The sequence below is a fragment of the Triturus cristatus genome, chromosome 9 (assembly GCF_964204655.1).
Source record: "Triturus cristatus chromosome 9, aTriCri1.1, whole genome shotgun sequence".
NCBI lineage: Eukaryota > Metazoa > Chordata > Amphibia > Caudata > Salamandridae > Triturus > Triturus cristatus.
In genome coordinates, this window is record NC_140592.1 from 1,022,061,193 (window position 1) to 1,022,083,424 (window position 22,232).

Genomic DNA, 22,232 nt, shown 5'->3' on the forward strand with positions numbered 1-22,232 from the left:
GCATGATATATGTAGAGCAGCCACCTGGTCCACTACACATACATTTACCAAACACTATTGTGTAGATGTGCAATCAAAACAGCAGGCAGCTGTAGGACAGGCTGTTCTCAAAACTCTTTTTCAGACCGCTGCAGCTGGCACGGGTAGCCGCCGCTAATAAGAGGGCACTGCTGTATATTCTATGCACAGATATGAATTCAGCAGCCCACATGCCTCGAACTGAATATGCTACTTACCAGTATGCATCTGTTCTTGGCATGTAGGGCTGCTGACATTCATATCGCCCTCCCTCCTCCCCGGCGCCTGTAGCAGCTGCAGCTCTCAGAATTACTGTAAAGCATGGTCATCGCTTTCTGTATATACTCCATCACTGCCACAATGGCGAAAAACAATCTGAGGATGGAGAGGATGCCCATGCGCACTGTAGTCCAGGGGAGGAGTCACCTATCCCAGGATACTTCGAAGACTCTTCCAGGACAACAACGTGCAAACATCCGGACCCAACACTAGGCGGCGATCTATGCACAGATATGAATGTCAGCAGCCCTACATGCCAAGAACAGATGCATACTGGTAAGTAGCATATTCATTCCTACTATACATCTTAATTATTTTGTGTGTTGAACTCCTGGAATGTGAAAATAAACATGTTGAAGATGTATTATGCATGTTCAGTCATTGTGTGTTCGATACAGAATAAGTTGATGCAGGGGCAAGCATTTAGAATTTTTTCCTGAAGTCTTTGCTTGGGAAGTATAGATCTAATATTTGTCTTTTTCAGTTTTTGAGCCTTTATTTTTTACAAGAAAGACCCTGGAGTTAACTCTTTGGCTATTCTGTCGGTGTGGTTACAGCTCTTTTGCATGTTTTGATATTGATTGAAATTTCATTCCTCAGAGTTAGAAGTTGGTGCTTTGATAACGGTTTCGTAGGAGCTGGCAATGGACAGCCTTGAATCATAGGACGTACCCACAAGATAAAATATCCTGCACCCATTTGTCTTTTGGAATGTCTGTCCACTCTACCAGACTTAAAGATGCTGCTCCCTCCACTGGAGTGGGAAACTGAGGGGATATTAGAATGTCAATGCTTTCACCCTGACGATTGTATACTTCAGGGAGTTGCATGTTTTGAGGTCCCCATAGGCCTGTTCTTTCTCTGATACAGTTGTCTGTGGCCTGTGAATATTGTTCTGTCTGGTAGGTCCAGCAAGGGGGGGTCTCACCCTCAGTTGGTAGGGTTGCCAGTCTTTGCTTTTATATTGCTTGACAAATTTCTTATGCAGCCTTCAGGGTCCCTGTTTCGTTCTTTCTCTTGAGCATTTTGGCATCTGTGTGCTGATAGAATGATGCATAGCAGAGATTGGAAGAGTCAGCACCTTTAACTGTCATTTTGAGTTCAAGGTGGTGAGACAAAACAAACAAGACAAAGTAGAAAAGATTGAGGATCTTCTTTAGTTAAACAAAAGTAATGCCAGATTGAGGAGATTTCTTTTGTGCTTTTATTCTTTAGTTTTAGGTTTTGCAGAACTGCACACTGAAAATAAGTGCGAGCAGAACATGAGCTAACATTTATTTGGCAATGTGAATAGCACTTCTGTTCCTTCACTGGGGCTATAAAATGTATACATTTGAACATCAATACTAAAATGTCGAAGAGATAACCAAAAATAAATTCCTAATCAACAGTTGGTGGAATTTAGCTCACAAAACCACGTGAACCAATTAAACACAAAAAACCATTATGGATGAGAAAAAGGCAAAAATTAGAGAATTAATCCAAGATCACTTTGATAAACATCTTAATATCCATTATATTTACCTGTTATGATGCCAGTTTCAAAGTAGAAGTTGGCACACTTCAGAAGTCTAATCATAAATTATGTGAACAGTTCATGATCAGTATACATAATCACCAAAGTTTTGTTCAAAACACTGATGTAGCTGTTTATAGTCTAAATTATATAGTTCAGTGGTAGAGGCTCTACATCCCTGAGGCTTTATAGCCAGCTTTGAGATTCCATGACGGCGGCATCCAACTTGTCTCAATCTGCAGCCTTGCTTTTCACCTGGTTTGCACCCTGGGATCAATCATTGAGGTTCTGCAAGAAACCTTGCTGGTGGTGTTTTAGCAAGTCTTTCATGAAAGATCTCCGTATGCACTGACCACAATTGTTCATTGATATCTCTTCATTAATATCTTTTTCAGGTGAGTTGCAGCCATCCCACAAACCTTTCTGCCAGTCGCATCCAATATTTTGTTCTTCCCCTCGGGGGTGCTCTGGTCTCTGGTGCTGAACCATTTCTTAGTTTGACTGGGTTTTTCAATTATTAAGTCTGCGTAATCTCGTGATACGCTGATGGAATCGGTCGCGGTTAGAACCAGTCAACCGAATAACTTCTCGGAGCACCGTGGATCATAGAGACACATGTACCTTTTTGCAACAAGGCTAAATCATGATGATATACAAGCTATAAGTGTCCTGCCTCTTTAGATGGAACCAGTTAAAATATTCCAATTCTAAAAATATATGAAAATCCTCTATACGGATATGATTCAACAACTTCTTGGTACCTAATTTGGCCAGAACCAATCTGCCACTCTTGGAATACCCATATTTTGGGTTTCTTCAGAAGGTGATGCAGACTCATCTCAGCTATAGATATACTTGCTGAGAACTATACAGATTTATTCAGATAACCCCGTCTACCCTTTTTGTGTTGTGTATCTAAATCTGTAGTTGGTCCTGATGAAGGTGGAGTGAATAACTTCCCACCGAAACGTGCGTAGACCATTTCCAGACATTTAAGAATCCTATCAGAGGCACATACAAAAGAATAATCTGATGAGATGAATAATTAAATTCTCAAGTGCCTTTGTAGAAGTCAAAACCATATAGGATCCCATACATGCTTTGTATTTCATTGTCACTTTTGTGTTGTATGTATGTATGATAGTGTGGTTGAATAGATTGATAGGTGAGAATGCAGGTATGATGGTTGCTTGTGGGGTTATTTATGATTTTGTGGTATGCACTTTTGCATAGCATGAATTTGCAAACACATGTATGTTTTTATATGATGGCTTTATGAGCACACAAAAAACCAAATGTATCTAAAAATGAAAAAATATATTTTTGATAAATAATAATTCATGGATTAAACACATGTGTTAAGATTTTGTTTATGGGGATATGTCTTATGTATGAGCTTTTGGCCAGTATTGTAATTAGATAGGTCAGTATAGAGGTTTTCTTTCATTTTCTGCACCTCCATATGGACAACGATGGGGCTCTTGCAGCTGTTGATTGGCTTTTCTTCGCTGACTGTGTTAATGCCGATGTTGAACAGCGAGTCATAGCCTTCTCTTCAATAGACAGATGTCTCAATGCCAAGATCTGGTGTTGATGACATCATGCCATTTTTGGACGGTGAGCAGGCTGGCTCCAGTCCCCTCGACTTTGTTAACTTTGAGGTCGATCTTGACCGATGATGACAGTGATGATCCTTACCGCTCTGCCTTCTCTCCTTGGTTCTCTTCTATTGTGAGTCCTTTTCAGGAGCCGTCATCTTCTCAGAGGCTGCATGGGAGGATGTTTCCTTGAGACTCTTCTTTTTTTTGTTTTTAAATCTTCTCATTCACTTTCATATCTTGAAGCATCCCTTCCAGCCTTGTCACTTCTTGGTCTTTGAATATACTTTTGGGCATTTTCAGGCTGCATTTTGTTCCCGTTATACACCTTCAGCCCCTCTTGAAACTTAGGTGATGCAATTCAGTCTTGAGCTTAGTTTCTTTTATTATACTACAGACTCAGGGCAAAATTTTAACTTTGATGGGTCCCAAACGGGTGTACTTTATCATATGAGCACTAACACTCTGTGTTTATACTCAGTTGTCAATATATATAGGGTAAGCATGGAATTGTTAAAGTGTTTGACTATCAATGAAGATCCCACGATGCAGAATAGGGAGTACAGAATAAACTGGCATAATTTTATTTAACGTTATATGTACCAAATACTGCTAAATGAGGAGAATGTGTAAATGCTTGTAATGATTAGTTTATAATCAGACAGGTCTAATTTTGTAACTGCTCATACCAGGCATTAACAGAGTTAGTGTAAATTGACTCATTGTTCTTACAGAGTTCATAGTACAAGAGCGTTTAGTAATTATAGCTGAATAATACTTTTTAGGTCTCCCCTAGCGTTGCAGCGCATGCGCTGCTCGCTCGGCGAGACATATAGTGAGAGAGGAAATTTAGAGATTTCAGAAGGGGGCTCGAAGCCCTGCCCCTCATTTTCATTGACTGGCGTCACTGTTTGTGCTAAACGGTGGGCTGCCATTGGAAATTATGTTTTTTTGTTGCCGCCCTTTCGCCTTTTCGTCCGGCCGATCCGGACAGGGTCGTCTGCTTTGCGGCTGTCGCGAAGCAAATTCTGATCTTTGTCAGGCCATCTGGTTATAATTAGCAGTCTCAGGTTACTTGTTTTTTCTCCTGCTGTCTCGTCTTTACTGTCGCTAAACAGACATTTGTTTATCACCAGTGCAAATTCTTTATAGAGGCTATGGCAATAACATCTATGAAAGTGATAGTGCATACGTTTTTTTTTTTTTATGTAGTGATCATAGGTGAACCGTTGGATAATTACTAGAAGGGCATGTATTCTGACATTAACCTGCGGAAGGCTGTCATGTACGGTTATGTGCAACGATCGTTGTCAAATGACATTGTTGCAAAGAACATAATCCCTATGTAAGCAGTTCCTTTCGTTTGAGCAGTGTAATAAACATTTCTTTCATCTTATTAAGTTTTAGAGCGGTCTGCCCATCTGTTCGGATGGCGTGAACGCGCATCACTCTTCAAAGAGCAGGGGTTTTGCCTGTTGCTGTAAATGTTCCCTTAAAACTGTTACCTTTAACTGGCGCACAGAAGGCGCTTCGCATCCAATGACTGTTTTCGAGGGCAGGAAAAGCCAGTAGGGTGGTCAGCTAGTGCAACCTTAGTCCTGTTCGTTTTTAGACTGAACACATGTTCTGTAGTGGGAATAAATGATGCAAAAACAACCTTTTATATTGTGTTTGACCTAAAATGTAAAGGAGCTTAACATAGCAATTTGGTGGAACAGAAAAGGAGATTGCTTCTAGGCTCACATGGATTAGCTTTTGAGCACAACTCTGGTTGATTTCCTGGTAAATTCGAAATGGCACAACACATAATTTGAGTCCCACATTGGAAGTTTGTGCTGAATTTTAGCATGCAAACCTGTACACCTAACAGCTGTCACCCAACCACAAAACAGATTATGTAACGTTAGCCAAAACATTGGGTTGAGAGCTCCGATATTGTATCGGTTTTTACTGGAAATCTGAACTAGGGAAAGATACTTGGACATCACAATTTTTTAATGTTCCAGACATGTAATATGGAGGCGAGCAGCACTCAGGCGTGTTGGTGCGTGCACATCTTTGAACTGGCATGTTTTCAAGTCAGTGAGCACTTTGGCAACAAATCCCCTCCCACGGTGCCCTTGGAGATCACGAATCGGATTCCTTTCTGTGCTAGAATTGGCAGGAAACGGTTGTTTACTTATTAAATACATTCCTCAATATTTATTTAATAGAAAGCATTCATTCCCTGCATGCTAGCTGGGCACCCTGCACCAGAGCGCTCGTGGCAAGAGAACCATCTTAGTCAAATAGTGCATAAGTGGGAAAACGGGTGCGTGCAACAACAGTGTGGTAGTAGGTACTGCTTGATATGGAAATGTTGACTCCCTGGTGCTCACTACCTGGGAGTACGTACTTGTGACAGAGAAGTACAGGTACTGAAAGTATTTACAGGCTCGGATTGGCCCAGGGCAGTCTGGCAGTGCCCAACGGGCTGGTCTGACAGATCGGTGCGTGACCTGTTTTTTTTTCTTTTTTTAACAGTTTGTGTACTTTGTTTACACACATTGCAGGCATTTATATTTGCTGCAGGCAATCTCCCATACTTTGGAAAAATACTCGCGCAGTGTGTCATTTCAAGCTCAAACTGGCGGGCACATGCTGACGAGCTTTGCGGGGGTCAACAGGTGGTAAAAGACATTGTCATTTACAACACCATTACTATTAATGCTTCACGAAGGGGAAAAAAACAACATTTTCAATGCCAATAGCTCAAAACAATGTCATTGCGAGACCTATTGCATTTTAAATGTTTGGCTAAAATGTTGTCTTTAGGGAAAAAAGTTTACATTCAAGCTTTGCATGCTGATAGTTCTGTTGAATATTTCTTGTATTCACATGGTTTGAATTATGTGCCAACTACAAGATATGGTAAATCATGCCATTTAGGACTGTAAAGTTGATTACTTCCAAAATGCTGAGTTGGGGGTTGAGAAGGGACAAATCGTCATGCTAGAAGACACAAGCAAGTGCAACACTGCTTCTTGCTGTGCCTTCAGAAATTTGTAAACTGAGATTAGCAAGAAGGTATGAACCTTACTTTGCTTAGCAGAGGTCCCTTTTGTAATATTCTCTTTGTCCTAATGCATCTACTACTGTTTTCTCCTAGGCCTTCCATGAGGTTCCCTACACCACTTCACTCACCTTGGCTAAACAGCTCTCGTTCTACAAGATTCGAACCATTGCTCCTGGCAAAACTCACACTGCTGCCCTTGATGGTGAGATCCTGCTTCCTTTTCATGTGCACTGTGTATAGTTTGTGGGTCACTGTAGGTGGTTGAATAAACCATATATTTAACAAATATTTACTGAATGCCGAATCTTGTTTCTAAGCATATTACATGCTCTACATGTAACATGTATGCCTGCCCACCTCTATACTTGTTGCCCATATCTCACTGATATTTTGAGGTGTACCAGACCCATTCGTAGTCTGTTTAGGATCTGTTCTTCCCTTATACAAAGATCTGTTAATTTTTCTTCATGGACTATCCTGGCTCATTGTGTATGCCTAGTGCGGTGTATATTGTCCATTGTGGGATCTTCACTGATACGAAGCACTGAATTGATGTATCCCGGACTGATATTCTGAGAAAACTTTAAAAGAGTAACCTTTCATATTATTATTTTTATGCCAATTTAAACTCTCATTTTCTTTTTTCTCCTTTTTTATTCATAGCCTATTAAAATGAAGTTTTAACTTCTGTCTTAGTGCACACAGCTCTGGCAGTTTATTGGCAGTTTATTTTTTTGTATTCTCCAGAGACATGATCCCTATTCATAATTTTTGTAAGATTTTGTTTCTCCTCCGCTATCAGGGATGTCGTCACTGTTTTTACTGTTCATGAAGTGTGCCAATAAAAGTGGACCTGGGTGATCTGTATATTTTTTACCTACCAGATTCTCTCAAAGCAGAATTAGCCCCTTTTTCTAGAAAATGCCCCAGAGGGCACTAAAGATGGACAGAGAATACTCATGAGGGGCAGAGCATTTTCCAGAGCTTCCTTTCTGCTGTAGGCGGATATGTGACCTAGGCTTGCCTAGGGCACCTTTCTCTTCTACCTCTGGGGTGTCTAACACCGCCATGAATGCTTTCCAGAAGGTGTCCAAGAAAATAGAGGAGCATTGGTCACTACATATTCAACACTGCCAGTCAGCTTCGAGATGATCACATCACAACATTCATAGTACTGACATTGAGGTGGAGGTCCTGCTCAATGTCATGGCACTTGTATGCCATCAATAACAACAAAACAACGTGGGAAAAGGTCCAAAGGGAAGGATTTTAAAGACCAGCAGGTTGTATATCCCCTTAATCAAATCACTAACACACTTGTCAACCCGGGTCTAATGCTGTGTCAACAAAAAAGAAAAGAAAACATCTCTACTGTTTCCGACATCTCTTAGTTAGAAGAGAACCCTTCTTGGAACAGAACCCATCAATCACCGAGGAGTCAGTGCATTTGTCATCATCTGGGTCTGAATCTCTTGATACACCGCCCCAGGTCTAGATGGAATGACCCGGTTGCGAGTAAAGAGAAGTGGCATTAAAAAATGTTTTATAATTTCACACACTTTTACATAGTAGCAGCAATTTAGGTCCTGATGAATGCCCTTGATACTATGCAGATCCCATTGGGCAGAAACATGTCGACCAGATACTATGGACAATGAGCATAATGACAATGTATTTATGCTGAGTTGCCATTTTGCTTTTTAATATTGGCAGAGGTACTCTACTAATTAAAGCACTTTTGAGTTCCCCTAGCCATTTTTAGTCACTTTATATGATTTAGTGCTGCACTTTTAGAAACCCTCTCACGTGAGCGAGTGTTTACTATATTGTTTGTGCTCTCTCTGTTGGAGATCTGACAGCAACCCTTGTATGCCACTTCTCTTTACTCGCAACCGGGTCATTCCATCTAGACCTGGGGCGGTGTATCAAGAGATTCAGACCCAGATGATGACAAATGCACTGACTCCTCGGTGATTGATGGGTTCTGTTCCAAGAAGGGTTCTCTTCTAACTAAGAGATGTCGGAAACAGTAGAGATGTTTTCTTTTCTTTTTTGTTGACACAGCATTAGACCCGGGTTGACAAGTGTGTTAGTTACTTGTATGCCATCAACAGAGTCTAACCATTCATCACAAAGTCTTTTAGGAAAAAGGCATTTGTATCCAACTCTTCTGAAAAAGTATGCCAAGAAACTTTCAGTACTGATAGAATCCTTTAGAAAAGAAAGAAATCTTGTCCCCACAAGACACTGCCACTGGAGCACCCCTTTGAGGACCTGGTCATACTATCGTGTATAGCCAAGAACCTGGAGGAATGATCCTTCCTCAGATACCGCCTGAGGATCAAATTGCCAATTAGCTGTAGCTTGACCAACAATGAGTGTCACTGATATGGTTACCGTCCAAGATGCCCTACTCTGGGGACTCGTTAAATTAAACAGCCACTTCAAGGCATGCCGCGATTTCTGTAAATGTAAATACTATACTAGCTACTAGTTCCTTTAGTCTCAATTTCTTCTTGCTCTGCGGCTATGTAGTCTGCTTTGCCTCGACGACTATGAAACCATAAACAAATGTGGAGTAGCATCCATTTATTTATTTGAAGGTTTTCTATAGCACGAACATGACCCTTGTGGGTATCAGAGCACTTTACATGGGTCAAAAGTAGGAAACAAAAAGAACACCGGAATACATAATTAAGTCTTGTAATACAGACATCAGTTGAGGGCCATATGTAAAATGTCTTAATCAAAAGGGGGAGGGGGGGGCACTGTTCCGGTTGAGGGGTGCAAGCTGTCGCCCACTCGATACGAAGAAGATGATGGAAGGGAGCAGAGAGAAGAAAATGGGAAACAAAGAGGGAGGTGTAGGTTCTCCTAGGTTTTAGGACCCACTTGTGAGAGGGAAGAACAGGTCTGGTCTCTTGATGCCCTCACACACCCCGCAAGGATGTTCTGCTTAATCAGGCGTTTTGCTCCTCGTCGGGAAGGCGCTGTAATGCCCTACGGGTCCCCGAAGGGTCACTTTGGCGGAGATCCTTTTTAGAGAAAATGCAGTCAGGTGCATGTGGGTGTGTGGGGTCTGTCCTCTTGGAGGGTGATGTGGTGCATGCAACGTAAGTTAAAACTGCCTAAGGGTTACCAAAAACAATTTTTAATGAGGGGGTACCCTTGACAGAACAAACAAACAAGCATTGGCATAGCCAATAGGTCTCACCTTTGGTACCTTATAAGTTTTTAGCCATGCAACAATTGCATAACTAAATACTTATAAGGTCCCAAAAGCGAGACCTATTGGCTATGCAAAGCGGGCGTGAACGTGATCGAGATCGCAATCACGATCAAACATCAAAGTGGCCGTGCGGCCGCGAAAGTAATCGCTGTAAAACGCGGCGCCCGCGCACATGCTCTGTAGCTCTAGGCTGGCCTGGTAGCACTTTTTGGAGCCCTCTCAATAAGTCTCGCCAGACCAGCGCATGCGCTGGGTCAGGCGAGACCTAAAAACCCATAGGTTAAAGGTTACCTCAATCTGCTTAATGAGCCCAGGTAACTACAGTGTGAAAGAGGTCGACATCACTAGCCTACACACACCGACCCCCACCCCCCTAATTAGATTCATGGGGTTCATGGAATGATGACCACTCCACAATGGGTACATAGTGATGGGCAATAACTTAGGCTTGACACACTCTCTCTCTGTCTCCTTTGTCATGTATTGCCAGAATGTCTAGGATAGGCGTAGATGATTCATTTAACAAGGTTTCGGTCAGTATTTAGAGGTCTGGTTCATGAGTGAGTATGAGGTCTTCTATATAAGCTGCACGTCTTGAAGCTGATCTACAGTTTTATTTTATTTTATTAAAGTTTTGTATAGTGCGAACACGACCCCGAGGGGTATCTGAGCGCTTCACAGTAATGGAAGGGAGGAACAAAGTAAAGGGGACAATGTGGAGGGGGTATGAGAGGGTAGCATAATGAGCTACTAAGATTATACAAGGAAGCGAACAAACATTACTTAATGAGGTAAGGCAGAACATCATGGGCATTACAGTTGTTGGGTTGAATTAAAAAAAAAAGTTGAGTAGGATGCATTTGAGATGTGGCTTGATGATAGTTTGTTCTTGTGTGCGGGGGACTCGCATAAGATTGTCTTTGGATATTCCTCTAGGGTTGTGTTTAGGGGCTCTGTGTGGGTTAGAGGGGATGGTTTGGATTAGGGAGTGTTTATTTATGATGTTGTTCGAATGCTCTGGGTGGGATAGGGAAGCTTGTAGGAGCGGAGTAGGGAGTGTATGTCATTGGATGATAAAGGGTCATTTCTACGTAGAGATCAGGATGTGGCATTGGGGTAAGGGGCAGTTCTCCATCTTGGGGGCAGATACTTCATGGGAGGCGGATGCATTTGGTGTGGTGAGTGCACTAGGTGTGGATGTGGGGGCTGGTTACTATGGACGTATGTGGAAGAATCTTGAACCTGCCTTCTGCTGTTCGGTGTATGGAGAGTCAGGTCTTGTAGGAGTTGGAGGTCCTCTTTGACTTGTTGCAATGAAAGTATAATTTCATCAAGTCTGGGGTCCAGAGTTGGTTGTGAGTTTATTGTATGGTATGGGTGTAGGGCGGGTGAATCCAGGATGTGGCTTGGGGGGGCTATGATAGCCTGGGTCGGCGTAGTGAGGTCCACGTGGATGGTTAGGTGGAGAATGAAGTGGAGGAGTGAGGGGAGGAGGAGGGGTTGGGGCTGTGGTGATCAGGGTAATTGGGGTGAGAGTGGGAGGAAAGCTACTTATTTGGGTGTTAGGTGTAGACTGGGTGCTGTTGGGTTTAGGGGTGTGGTTATCGTATCCTAGGGTATCTGATGGGACTGGACTGTGTGAATATGAGAGATGGGTCATCAAGAGGAGTTTGTCTTGGGGGTGCTTTAGCACAGATGTTCGGGGGCGTTCTGGAATTAGGTGAGCCTGGGGAGGGGGAATAGGATCTTATGACTTTTTCCTTAATTTGAGGAAAGTTATTGTCAAATAGGAGTAAGTTTTGGTCTGATGATTGTATGAGTATGATTCCATTATGATTGATGGTGATAGTGGCTGCAGCTCTATAGAATAGAGATCGGATGATCGAGATCTTGAGACTGTGTGCTGTTTTCCTAGTGGAGGAGATCGCGAATAGGGCGAGAAAGGCTTTTCTCCATTGGGCTCGTTCTTTATAAATCCTTTATTGGTTGAGAAGTAGGGGTCCGAGATAGGGGTCTCGGAGTTTGATTTTAATAAATTCTGTTTGAAACTTTTGGCTGCTTTTTTTGAGAGGTTGGGGGGTACTTAATGGTAAAGGTGTGTTGTCCTGCAGGCTCCATCTTGGAGTCAATACTTATAGGGGTAGGTACGGAGATGAGGAGAGTGACTGAGAAGGGTGTTAGTAGGTGAGTTTGTGGGGGTGGGGGCAATCATTCGTGACTGTCATTTGGGCCAGCTAAGGGGCGTAGCTTATATAGACAGGGATAATTAAAAAAAAAAATCCTCCTGTAGATCTGGTGAGTCTCTCCGTTCACAAAGAGAGAAATTATTCCTCCTCATTGGTGCCCCTAGATAGAGAGCCGAAAGGTTGACCCTGGGCTGCAAAATCTGTGCCACCTTGGCTCTAAATACAGCAAGCACTTCTGCACCACTAGGAGGAATTCATTGGTTCTTATGTCACAGACAACTTGTTGAAAAATCAACTCCAAGATGTTCTGGATTTCATAAGTAAAGTCATATTGGCGTTAAACCAAGAAATCAGTATGTCAACTAGTACAATGGACTTGACTGCCTGCTGATGTTTCTGCATATGTATGACTTTGTAATCCAGGTTAAGCTTTACAGGGCTGACGAAAGATAAGCAGTAAAGAGGGGTGCTAGTGAGCCCAACTGCAAGATGGCTGCCAACTTGGAGGCTCTGCCAGCTGAAGACAATAATACAGCATTTGGTGGTAGAGGCTGCGGTGACCCTTGGTTGTCCCTGTGTGAGAACACATCGTTGACGGGTGGCCGGCCCGGAGAGGAGGAGGAGGGACTTCTGGGCGAGCCTTGCCAGGGACTGCGGAGTAGCTGGGCCTGTGGGGATTGCTCCAGGGCAGTATCAGGTGAGTGAACGGTCTGCCTGCCTACCCCTCAACCCCCCCCCCCCCCCCGACTCACGGCTAAATGCTGTGGGCCCTGGATCGGTGAGGGGCCTGTTGCTGTTGGAATGCGAACTGTGCTGTTGCGGGTAGGAAGGCATCGACTTCTGTAGCCTGCTATTGCGGGGACCCCTAGGCGGAGAGTGGCTAAGGAGAGTAGCCCACTGGCTCTCTGGGACTTGGCCGTGTTGTCGGCCGCACTGTACCCTGATAGGGGCAAGCATGCAGAGGCTGTGCAGCACTGGAAGGAGAAGCTCCTGACCTGCGGGGGAAAACGTTCGGGTCGCCGGGCCTGCGAACACTCGGTCGCACTGTGACAAAGAAAAGGTGGACAAGCATGATGATTGGATTGATCAATTCGAACGTCACACCTCAGATTTGGAGGACGGCCAGTTCGTGGGCTAAGGAAAGCTATTTCTAATGGAGAAAGTCCTGAAGGTGATCCACAATACAAATGAAGAGTTAGAGGTGTGTTCAAGGAGGAAGAATCTTTGGATTTCGGGGGTGTCTGAATAGACAGCTATGGGTAAAATGGGGAACCACATGTAGGGCAACTTCCAGACCTTTTCGGTGAGGAGCTCTCTGCCACTTTCTCTGTAGAGGACGGCCACAGATCTCTTGGTCAGTAGCACCCGCCGGGTACTCCGGCTCACCCTGTAATAGTTTGGCTGTTGAACATTGGGGACCGTGATGTGGCCCCACACTTGGTGAGTAAGAGGCGTCCACTCCGTTACCAGGGAAATGAAATATCCATTTATCCAGACTTTTTGATTGCAGTACAAGCTGCCAGATGAGTTATCCTGCTGGTTAAGCGCACCCTTCAGCGATGTGAGGCTAAATGATCTTTTATGAACCCCGCTAAACTCCGGATAATGCATCCGGGGAAGACCCGCTACTTTACTGACCCCACCACTGTGGCTAAGTTTGCCAAGTCACTCCCACTGAGGAAGAAAGGCACTTCCTCAGTTGCTCGGTGAGCGGGCTCGCAGCACTTTAGTGACAAGGACTAGCTCCTCCTTTCTGCTGCTCGGCGGGACTTGTTGGTGCTTTGAGTGTGGGTCATGCCTGGGCTGAAACTCCTTCTCCTGTGTTTGTGTGAACTGCTGTTCACCTGCTGGCACGAACTGCAAAGACACCTTCCAGATCCGTACCCCTAACCATGCTGAGGCCGGTGGGAGAGGAGACTATCGAGATGTGCAGTGGCCCGTGCGACACCACCTATGTGAGTGGAAATGGAGTGCGCTGGAGTAACTCTGATTCTGATGCTTAGGTGCTTCCTTGGTGCGCCTGTGCTACCCTTGACATTGGCGCGTCCGGCCACCCTGCCCGATGAGATGAAGTGAGCCGGCCCCCTAGTTCGCACCCACAGGATGAGTCCCTGGCAGAATTTGCAAAACCACTGTTTGGTGTTAACCAGAGGCTGGGTTAACGCAATTTGACCTGACTAGGGGGCCGAGGTGGATGAAATATTTGTTGGGTACTGGCTGCTTTTTGTCTTTCCTGACCCTTCCCTGCGCACTTTTTTTGTCCTCCTTCACACTATTTAGCCGACCATGAGTGCTGTAGTGGTATTTTTAGATGCCAGTAAGGCATTCCATTTGCTAGAATGGCCTTCTCTTTTTACCCTACTATCCCACATTGGAGTGAGCACACGTTTCAAACGATTGATCGGGCTATTACATAGTCAATTGGATACGGGTTAATGGGACGATCACGTCCCTCTTCTTGGTAATGGGGAGACTCTGCAGGGATGCCACCTGTCACCAAATATTATTTGTGATTGCCATGCAGCTGCTTGCGGAGGGGTTGAGGCAACATCGTGCATGGCGCGGTCTAGTTTTCACAGCTCGTAGGATCGCTGTATCCATGTATGCTGATGACTTGATGCTTTGACAGGGATCCACAGTTCAATTTAGACCCACTGATCAGGGAATTTAAGAGATTTGGTGGCCTGTCAGGCGTCCCCATCAATTGGGCGAAGTTCATCCTGTTCCCCTTAACAAATGCCATGAAGAAATTCTACCGTGAATGCCCGATCGAGGTGGCAGATGGCCCTGTGAAGTATCTTGGGATTTTACTCCGTAGGGAAGTTGATGTTCTCTGGCGGGACAACTATGGGCACCTGGTGACTTGCTTGGATGACCATGTAGAGAGCTGACCTGGTCTCCCCCTCTCTTTGGCAGGGAGGATGGCCGTTGCCAAGATGGTGGATCTCCCTAAATTCCTATATTTATTTACTTACTTGCGCTCAACTTCAGATGTCCGCTGCGATCGCATTTGTTGTCCTTTGCGTGGGCTTGTGGTCAGCCCGGGATAGCCTGGGAGATATTTACTCTCCCTTTTAAATAGGTAGACTGGGTGCCTCAGATACGAACCGCTACAATTTCAGTGCTCCGGCACAATTTGCGCACTACTGGCTGTTTCCACACATTTCAAGCCCATACAGCTCCTGAGCATGATCTTGCTACAACGTGCCCCTCTACACATGGCACTTTTCCAGAACCCTATACGTCTGCGGGCGCAGATTGACACAGTGGCGTGTACAGTGTGGGCTTGGAGGGAGCTCATGTGGAGGGCCAAATGGAACCATTTATTCTCCCCCTTGGTGCCGCTTATAGGGCACCCGACGTTTCCCATCAGCGTGGATGCAGGCACCCGCACTAGACTACGCAACATGCAGCTAACTTCCATGGGGTCCATATACCTGGATGGCCAGTTTGTGACTCCACAGTTGGTACTTCAGTGTCTGCCCTTGTTTGGTCACCTTCATGTATTATCATTGAGAGCAGCAGTTCGGGCGACCCACAGTTAATTCCCAGAGACCCCGCCAGTCTTCTAGGTTATTGAACTGGCCTTCACATCCCCTTCGCAAATTGATCATGCGTATATAAGCCTGAATACAGCAGAGTGCGCCGGTGTGGGCCCTGCTTGTTGCAAAGCATGGGATGCTGATCTGATGCTTCCCCTCACTGAAGATCAATGGTGATATTGCTGTGCTTAAGCATGTGCGCTGTCCCCTAACTACCAACTGCGTCTTATACATTTTAAGTATCTGCAGAGGCTATATAGACTCCCTGTGCTAATTTCTTGCACCTTGCGTGGGATTGCCCGGACATGAGGTGATTTTTAGACTCTGTATTTGAGGTGCTGGAGACTATTGTGGGAATCGCACTGGAGTATTCTCGACGAGTCACGCTCTTAGGATAAGTAAAGGAAGTGTTGCCTGAGGGATGCAGATTGACTGCGCTGCTACTTTTGCTTGCTAAACGCCTAGTGGCGATAATGTGGGGCGGTCGCTGTGCTTCGTGTGGTGGACTGGCTCAAGGATGGAGAATTTTGCCAGGAGCGATTGAACAACTATTGGGAATTGATGCTGGCAAACACCCGCCCCAAAAACCTATGCCCCCACCTCCCCCATTGGCATAAATATGTGCCCAAACTGACTTGGAGGAGGACACAAATGCTAATGGCATGGTGGATCTGGAGGGACCTGTTCTATCAGTGAAGTAAAGAATGCACTCCCCAAGACATGGGGTGTGTTCCTCGGGCACAGATGTAGTCCTCTCAATGAGGTTTCAAATGTTGTTCAAATGAGTAGAGTTAAACTTTCATCAATTTGAAGAAACTTTATTCGTCGTTTTTGGTGGCGTTCATTTCAAACACGTCACAATAAACACTGACATAGGTTACGTATTCCCAATGCATTTCGGCGTGAGCCTTCATCAGGGGAGATCTACAAATGGTAAAGAGGATGGATGAATGTGGGGTCCGTAGATGGCATATCATGTATTTACATAAAACGTTGTTGGTTAAATAAACAGAAAAAAAGGTGAAAGGAAGCGGGTTAATCGGAGTGAAAAAAGGTCAAACGGATGTGGGTGACTCGTTTATAAAAAGTGAGACATCGTGTATGTGTAGTTCAGTCGAAATAAGATGTCTAGTGCTTATAGTGAAGAAATATCCCTAAAGGATACCCAAGGAATGGTTACGAGCGGTAGGAAACTACCGTGAAGCGTGCGAGTAGGAAGTGCAAGTAAGGACGTGTAAGATGTTCTTACCGGGAGCTTAACGCCTCATCGTGTCGTCCGTGTGATCCGTGTGTGGCTGTTCGCGTCTGTAATCGTTTTAGGACGAGTTTAAATGTTGAGAAAGGGGCGTTGAAAGTGTGTCACGTGTCAGGTAGCAGTGTGTATGAACATAGGACTAAAGGATTGTGAACGTGAAAATGGTAGAAGGACTAGTGTGCCGAGACTATCCTACTTGTCATTATTAACGTGTACTGCGTGAAAAGAGGATTTATAAAAGAAACGTGAGGTAATCACAAAGCGGTGATGAGTGTTGTTTAAGGGAACAGTTAAGAGCAGATCAGTCATAAACAAAAGTTGGTTATAAGTCGGTGTGAATCAGAGATGTATTGTGCGATAGTTAGCAGGTGATATATGTAACCAGATTAAAAATGTTAATAAATCAATGATTAAACATATTCACAATTCATATGGCAATGCAAGTATGACAAATGAGCACTTAAGTAAGTAATTACAAGTAACATGAAAATTCAGTACGATCATTCAAGCCATTCGGCTTCATTGAGTTCAAAAAATAAATCCAATGATTTTCTCTTTGCAACATGAAGTTGCGATTGTCTCTCCCTTCTTGCTTTGTTACTGTTTCCAGGACACAAAATTTTAATTGGCTAACGTTGTGGCCAACTTCCAAAAAGTGTTGAGCAACTGATGATTTTTGTTGTTTAGTCCTAATGTTGGATTTATGCTCGTTGAGTCTTATTTTCATTTTTCTTTCGGTTTGTCCAACATAAATTTTGCCACAGGGGCATTTAAGCATGTAAATGACATTAGATGTATCGCAGGTTGCCGTTGTTTTCAATTTGATTTTATGCCCTTTCATAGGGTGTGTGATGTAATCACCTTTAATGATGTTATTACAGTTGTTACAATTCAAACAAGGGATAGTTCCTTTGAATGGAAGTGTTGTAAGAGGTAGTTGTTGTTGTTTCAAAAGTTCACCTATATTCTTGTTGCGTGTGTAGGCGAAAATTGGTTCCTCATCAAAAATGTGGTTGAAGTCCTGTTCTAATCTGAGCAATTGCCAATGCTTTTTGATTATTCGTCTGTAGCTTGTACTCATGGTCGAATATTTGGAAACTATCGTAACTTGATTGCTGATTGGTTTGGGTGGTGTAGTGAGAATTTGATTCCGGTTTTTGGATTCAGATCTTTCTTTCGCTTTTAGTAGTACCTGATCAGGGTAACCACGAATTTTGAATCTTTGTGTGAGAGTGTTCAGTTGATCCAACGATTTTTCTTGATTTGATACGCAACAAGAATATAGGTGAACTTTTGAAACAACAACAACTACCTCTTAAAACACTTCCATTCAAAGGAACTATCCCTTGTTTGAATTGTAACAACTGTAATAACATCATTAAAGGTGATTACATCACACACCCTATGAAAGGGCATAAAATCAAATTGAAAACAACGGCAACCTGCGATACATCTAATGTCATTTACATGCTTAAATGCCCCTGTGGCAAAATTTATGTTGGACAAACCGAAAGAAAAATGAAAATAAGACTCAACGAGCATAAATCCAACATTAGGACTAAACAACAAAAATCATCAGTTGCTCAACACTTTTTGGAAGTTGGCCACAACGTTAGCCAATTAAAATTTTGTGTCCTGGAAACAGTAACAAAGCAAGAAGGGAGAGACAATCGCAACTTCATGTTGCAAAGAGAAAATCATTGGATTTATTTTTTGAACTCAATGAAGCCGAATGGCTTGAATGATCGTACTGAATTTTCATGTTACTTGTAATTACTTACTTAAGTGCTCATTTGTCATACTTGCATTGCCATATGAATTGTGAATATGTTTAATCATTGATTTATTAACATTTTTAATCTGGTTACATATATCACCTGCTAACTATCGCACAATACATCTCTGATTCACACCGACTTATAACCAACTTTTGTTTATGACTGATCTGCTCTTAACTGTTCCCTTAAACAACACTCATCACCGCTTTGTGATTACCTCACGTTTCTTTTATAAATCCTCTTTTCACGCAGTACACGTTAATAATGACAAATAGGATAGTCTCGGCACACTAGTCCTTCTACCATTTTCACGTTCACAATCCTTTAGTCCTATGTTCATACACACTGCTACCTGACACGTGACACACTTTCAACGCCCCTTTCTCAACATTTAAACTCGTCCTAAAACGATTACAGACGCGAACAGCCACACACGGATCACACGGACGACACGATGAGGCGTTAAGCTCCCGGTAAGAACATCTTACACGTCCTTACTTGCACTTCCTACTCGCACGCTTCACGGTAGTTTCCTACCGCTCGTAACCATTCCTTGGGTATCCTTTAGGGATATTTCTTCACTATAAGCACTAGACATCTTATTTCGACTGAACTACACATACACGATGTCTCACTTTTTATAAACGAGTCACCCACATCCGTTTGACCTTTTTTCACTCCGATTAACCCGCTTCCTTTCACCTTTTTTTCTGTTTATTTAACCAACAACGTTTTATGTAAATACATGATATGCCATCTACGGACCCCACATTCATCCATCCTCTTTACCATTTGTAGATCTCCCCTGATGAAGGCTCACGCCGAAATGCATTGGGAATACGTAATGAAGGCTCACGCCGAAATGCATTGGGAATACGTAACCTATGTCAGTGTTTATTGTGACGTGTTTGAAATGAACGCCACCAAAAACGACGAATAAAGTTTCTTCAAATTGATGAAAGTTTAACTCTACTCATTTGAACAACATTTGAAACCTCATTGAGAGGACTACATCTGTGCCCGAGGGACACACCCCATGTCTTGGGGAGTGCATTCTTTACGTTTCTACTCACTCATTTTCGGAAAGCGAGACCTTGGAGCACGAAACAACCAATTAACAACTAAATTACTATTACGCAGTGCGTGTACTATATACCCTGTTCTATCAGTGAAGTAGGCACACTGAAGGTGGTTGTTTGGGCCCGACGAGGCGAGGGGCTGGATGTTGGATCACAACCAAGATTGCGTTGTTGGGCTGCCATTGTCGCCATAATAATTTTCATTTGCTGAGCACTTCCCCTTCCCTTTCAGTACCCCTTCCTCTTTGTTGATGCTCTGCACTAATGTCGCAATACGAATTCTTTGTACTTGCGAAAAGTGTAACATTGAACTCGTTCTGAACCGCTATTGTTGTACAATGTGCTGCTGTGTCCTCTCTTGTTTGAAATTCCATATGATCTGTATAACTGGACATTGGCCCATGCTATCCAAGAACTGCATCGTGCACAAATAAAAAGAAGTAAAAAAAAAAATGACAAATTGATAAGCAGTAAAAATGTAAAATATACAATTTTCTGATATTACACTGTTTGGCACCCATTCTGACATAGAAATGCAAGAAAAAGCCAGCACGCTAAAGGCTGCAAGTTTGAAAAGGAGTGTCACAAGCTCTACAGGAGTGAATGACGTTCATACCAACAGCCAGTGCAAAAGCAGCAGCACTACCTCCAAGGCCCTGATTTTCACTACTAAAAGCCTTCGAGAAGAAGAGGAACTCTTTCTGGCCCCTGGGGAAGATGGACAACATTTAAGCAATGACTCCACTACTGAAAGTGTCTCCTACTCCAGTAAAGGGGATTTTCAAAGCTTGCTCCAAGAGTGGCAAAAATATCAAAAAACAAACGGGTGCCATCTATTATCAAGTGTTGCCTCCTTCCATCCCTTCAGCAAGTTAGAAGCAATATTGTCTCTTAACAGATGTTCTAGGAACGTTGACTTTGCAGCAAATAATGATAAACAAAGGTCCCAAATCTGCATAAAAACAATGGGGTTTATTTGAGGTAATTGTTCAATGCATAAAAACGGACTAAAAGAGGCCAGACAAATGAACAAGTTGGAGAACAGAAAGAACTCCAAGATGTTGACCATACATTTGACTTTTCCACTACTTCAGAGGGAAAATTTGATGTGCGCATAGCGTATTGCCTCAAACCTGCAAATAATGCACTTTTCAATTATTAGTTCTACACACAAATACTTTGCGAAAAGAGGCACTTGCCAAAATGTTTGTTCCCAAAATATATTAAAGTAAGGACCGTGTGAAATGCTTTGATTTGGGGTTATTGGTGTATGGTCTGGGGGTAAGCATATACTAGATTAAGGGTTTGAGATACAGGGTTAACTGAAGTATAACAGTTAAGCATTAAGGATTTAGTACTTGAGAGAAAACGTTCAGGGTTTGACATATTGCGTTGAAGCTATTGGGTACAGGGGTTAAGGGTATAAGGTTAAAGGTTTAGGGTTTTGGTAAATGTTTAAGGGTTTGGGGTTGAGAGTTTGGAATAAGGATTAAGCATTTAGAGTACAGGGTATAGGGTTTGTGGAATAGCATTAAGGGTTAACAGTTTGTATTATGAGGTTAAGGGTTTAGAGTATGGGTAAGGATTAAAGATCAATGTAGGAAGCTGGCTCTTTATATAGTCGACCAAAAATAAGTAGACTGTGTAAAGAGTCCAAGCAAAACCTAGAGGAATGCAGAGGCACAAATGACACCAAAAATGCATCTTTTTTTGATAGTGTAGGTGAGCAGTTAGGCATTTCAGAGGATATTGCTAAGCTTTTATTACATACACAAGGGCAGTAAGTGAGACCACACTCAATAAAGAATTCCGACACCAATGTATAAAAATAACACATACTTTTATATAAATTTAGATACCAAGATCATCGGAATCTGATAAGTACTTTTCGAGTTATCAATTTATACATTTTTCAGAAATGGACACAATGCATTTCCTGGACCAGTAATGTTATCCTTTGGAGGAAAACATGTATTGCATTCGGACACTTGTCAGCGACTTGCAGGATTGTTCTTCTGAACTTAAGGGGAGTATGGGGCAAGGTCCAAGGCCAGATTAAAAGGTCCCCTCAGGAGGCTCTGGGGCACCCGGGTACAGAGGTGTGCCACGGCATCGGGTGTCTCATTCACTTCAGTGGGAGAACGGTCCAATTACAAAGAGGCTGCAAGCTGTGACTGGGGGACCAGTCCGGGAGTACCCACAGGGGGGCTCAAACCTTGAGATCCTCAGGGACATAGGCCCACCCTTTTTCCACCTCTCCTCGGGCTGTGGGTCTCGGGTGCAGGGGTGTCTTTTAGTGACAGATTCTGGTTCAGGAGTTTTGCGTGGTTAGAGGCAGCCTGCAGAAAGAGGTTGCAGGCGTGAGTGTAAGTCTAGTCTGGGAAGACCCAAGCTTGGGCTTAGCTCTTGTGTGTCTGGGGATCCCGTTGGCGCCGTCGCCTCCCTTGGACTCGGGCTTTGGAGCACGGGTGCAAAGGTGCTTTGAGGCGACGGGTGTCAGCAGTCACAGACTCACGTTTTGGTCTTTGTTTGGCAGAAGAGAGGCTAACAGGACAGCAGGGTCACTCACAAAGTGGGTCTCACTGCCCCTGAAGTCGCTTGACATGCAGGTCGGTCTTCTTTGGCTTTGGTGTCCGGACTGGGCACAACAATCCTTGGCTGCTGCATGGAGTCCGGTACCTGGTATTGGTCGTGTGA

The 22,232-nt window shown here is 43.5% G+C and overlaps 1 protein-coding gene across 1 annotated transcript in view; it reads left to right on the plus strand.

Annotated features, from left to right (window-relative positions):
* The window catches only part of NEK9 (NIMA related kinase 9), a 276,348-nt gene that overhangs the window by 125,428 nt on the left and 128,688 nt on the right, over nucleotides 1-22,232 (plus strand). Inside the window, exon 15 of the mRNA XM_085626728.1 lies at nucleotides 6,560-6,668. Within this exon, the coding sequence (XP_085482854.1) occupies nucleotides 6,560-6,668 (109 nt within the window). The remainder of the gene's footprint in view (nucleotides 1-6,559; nucleotides 6,669-22,232) is intronic.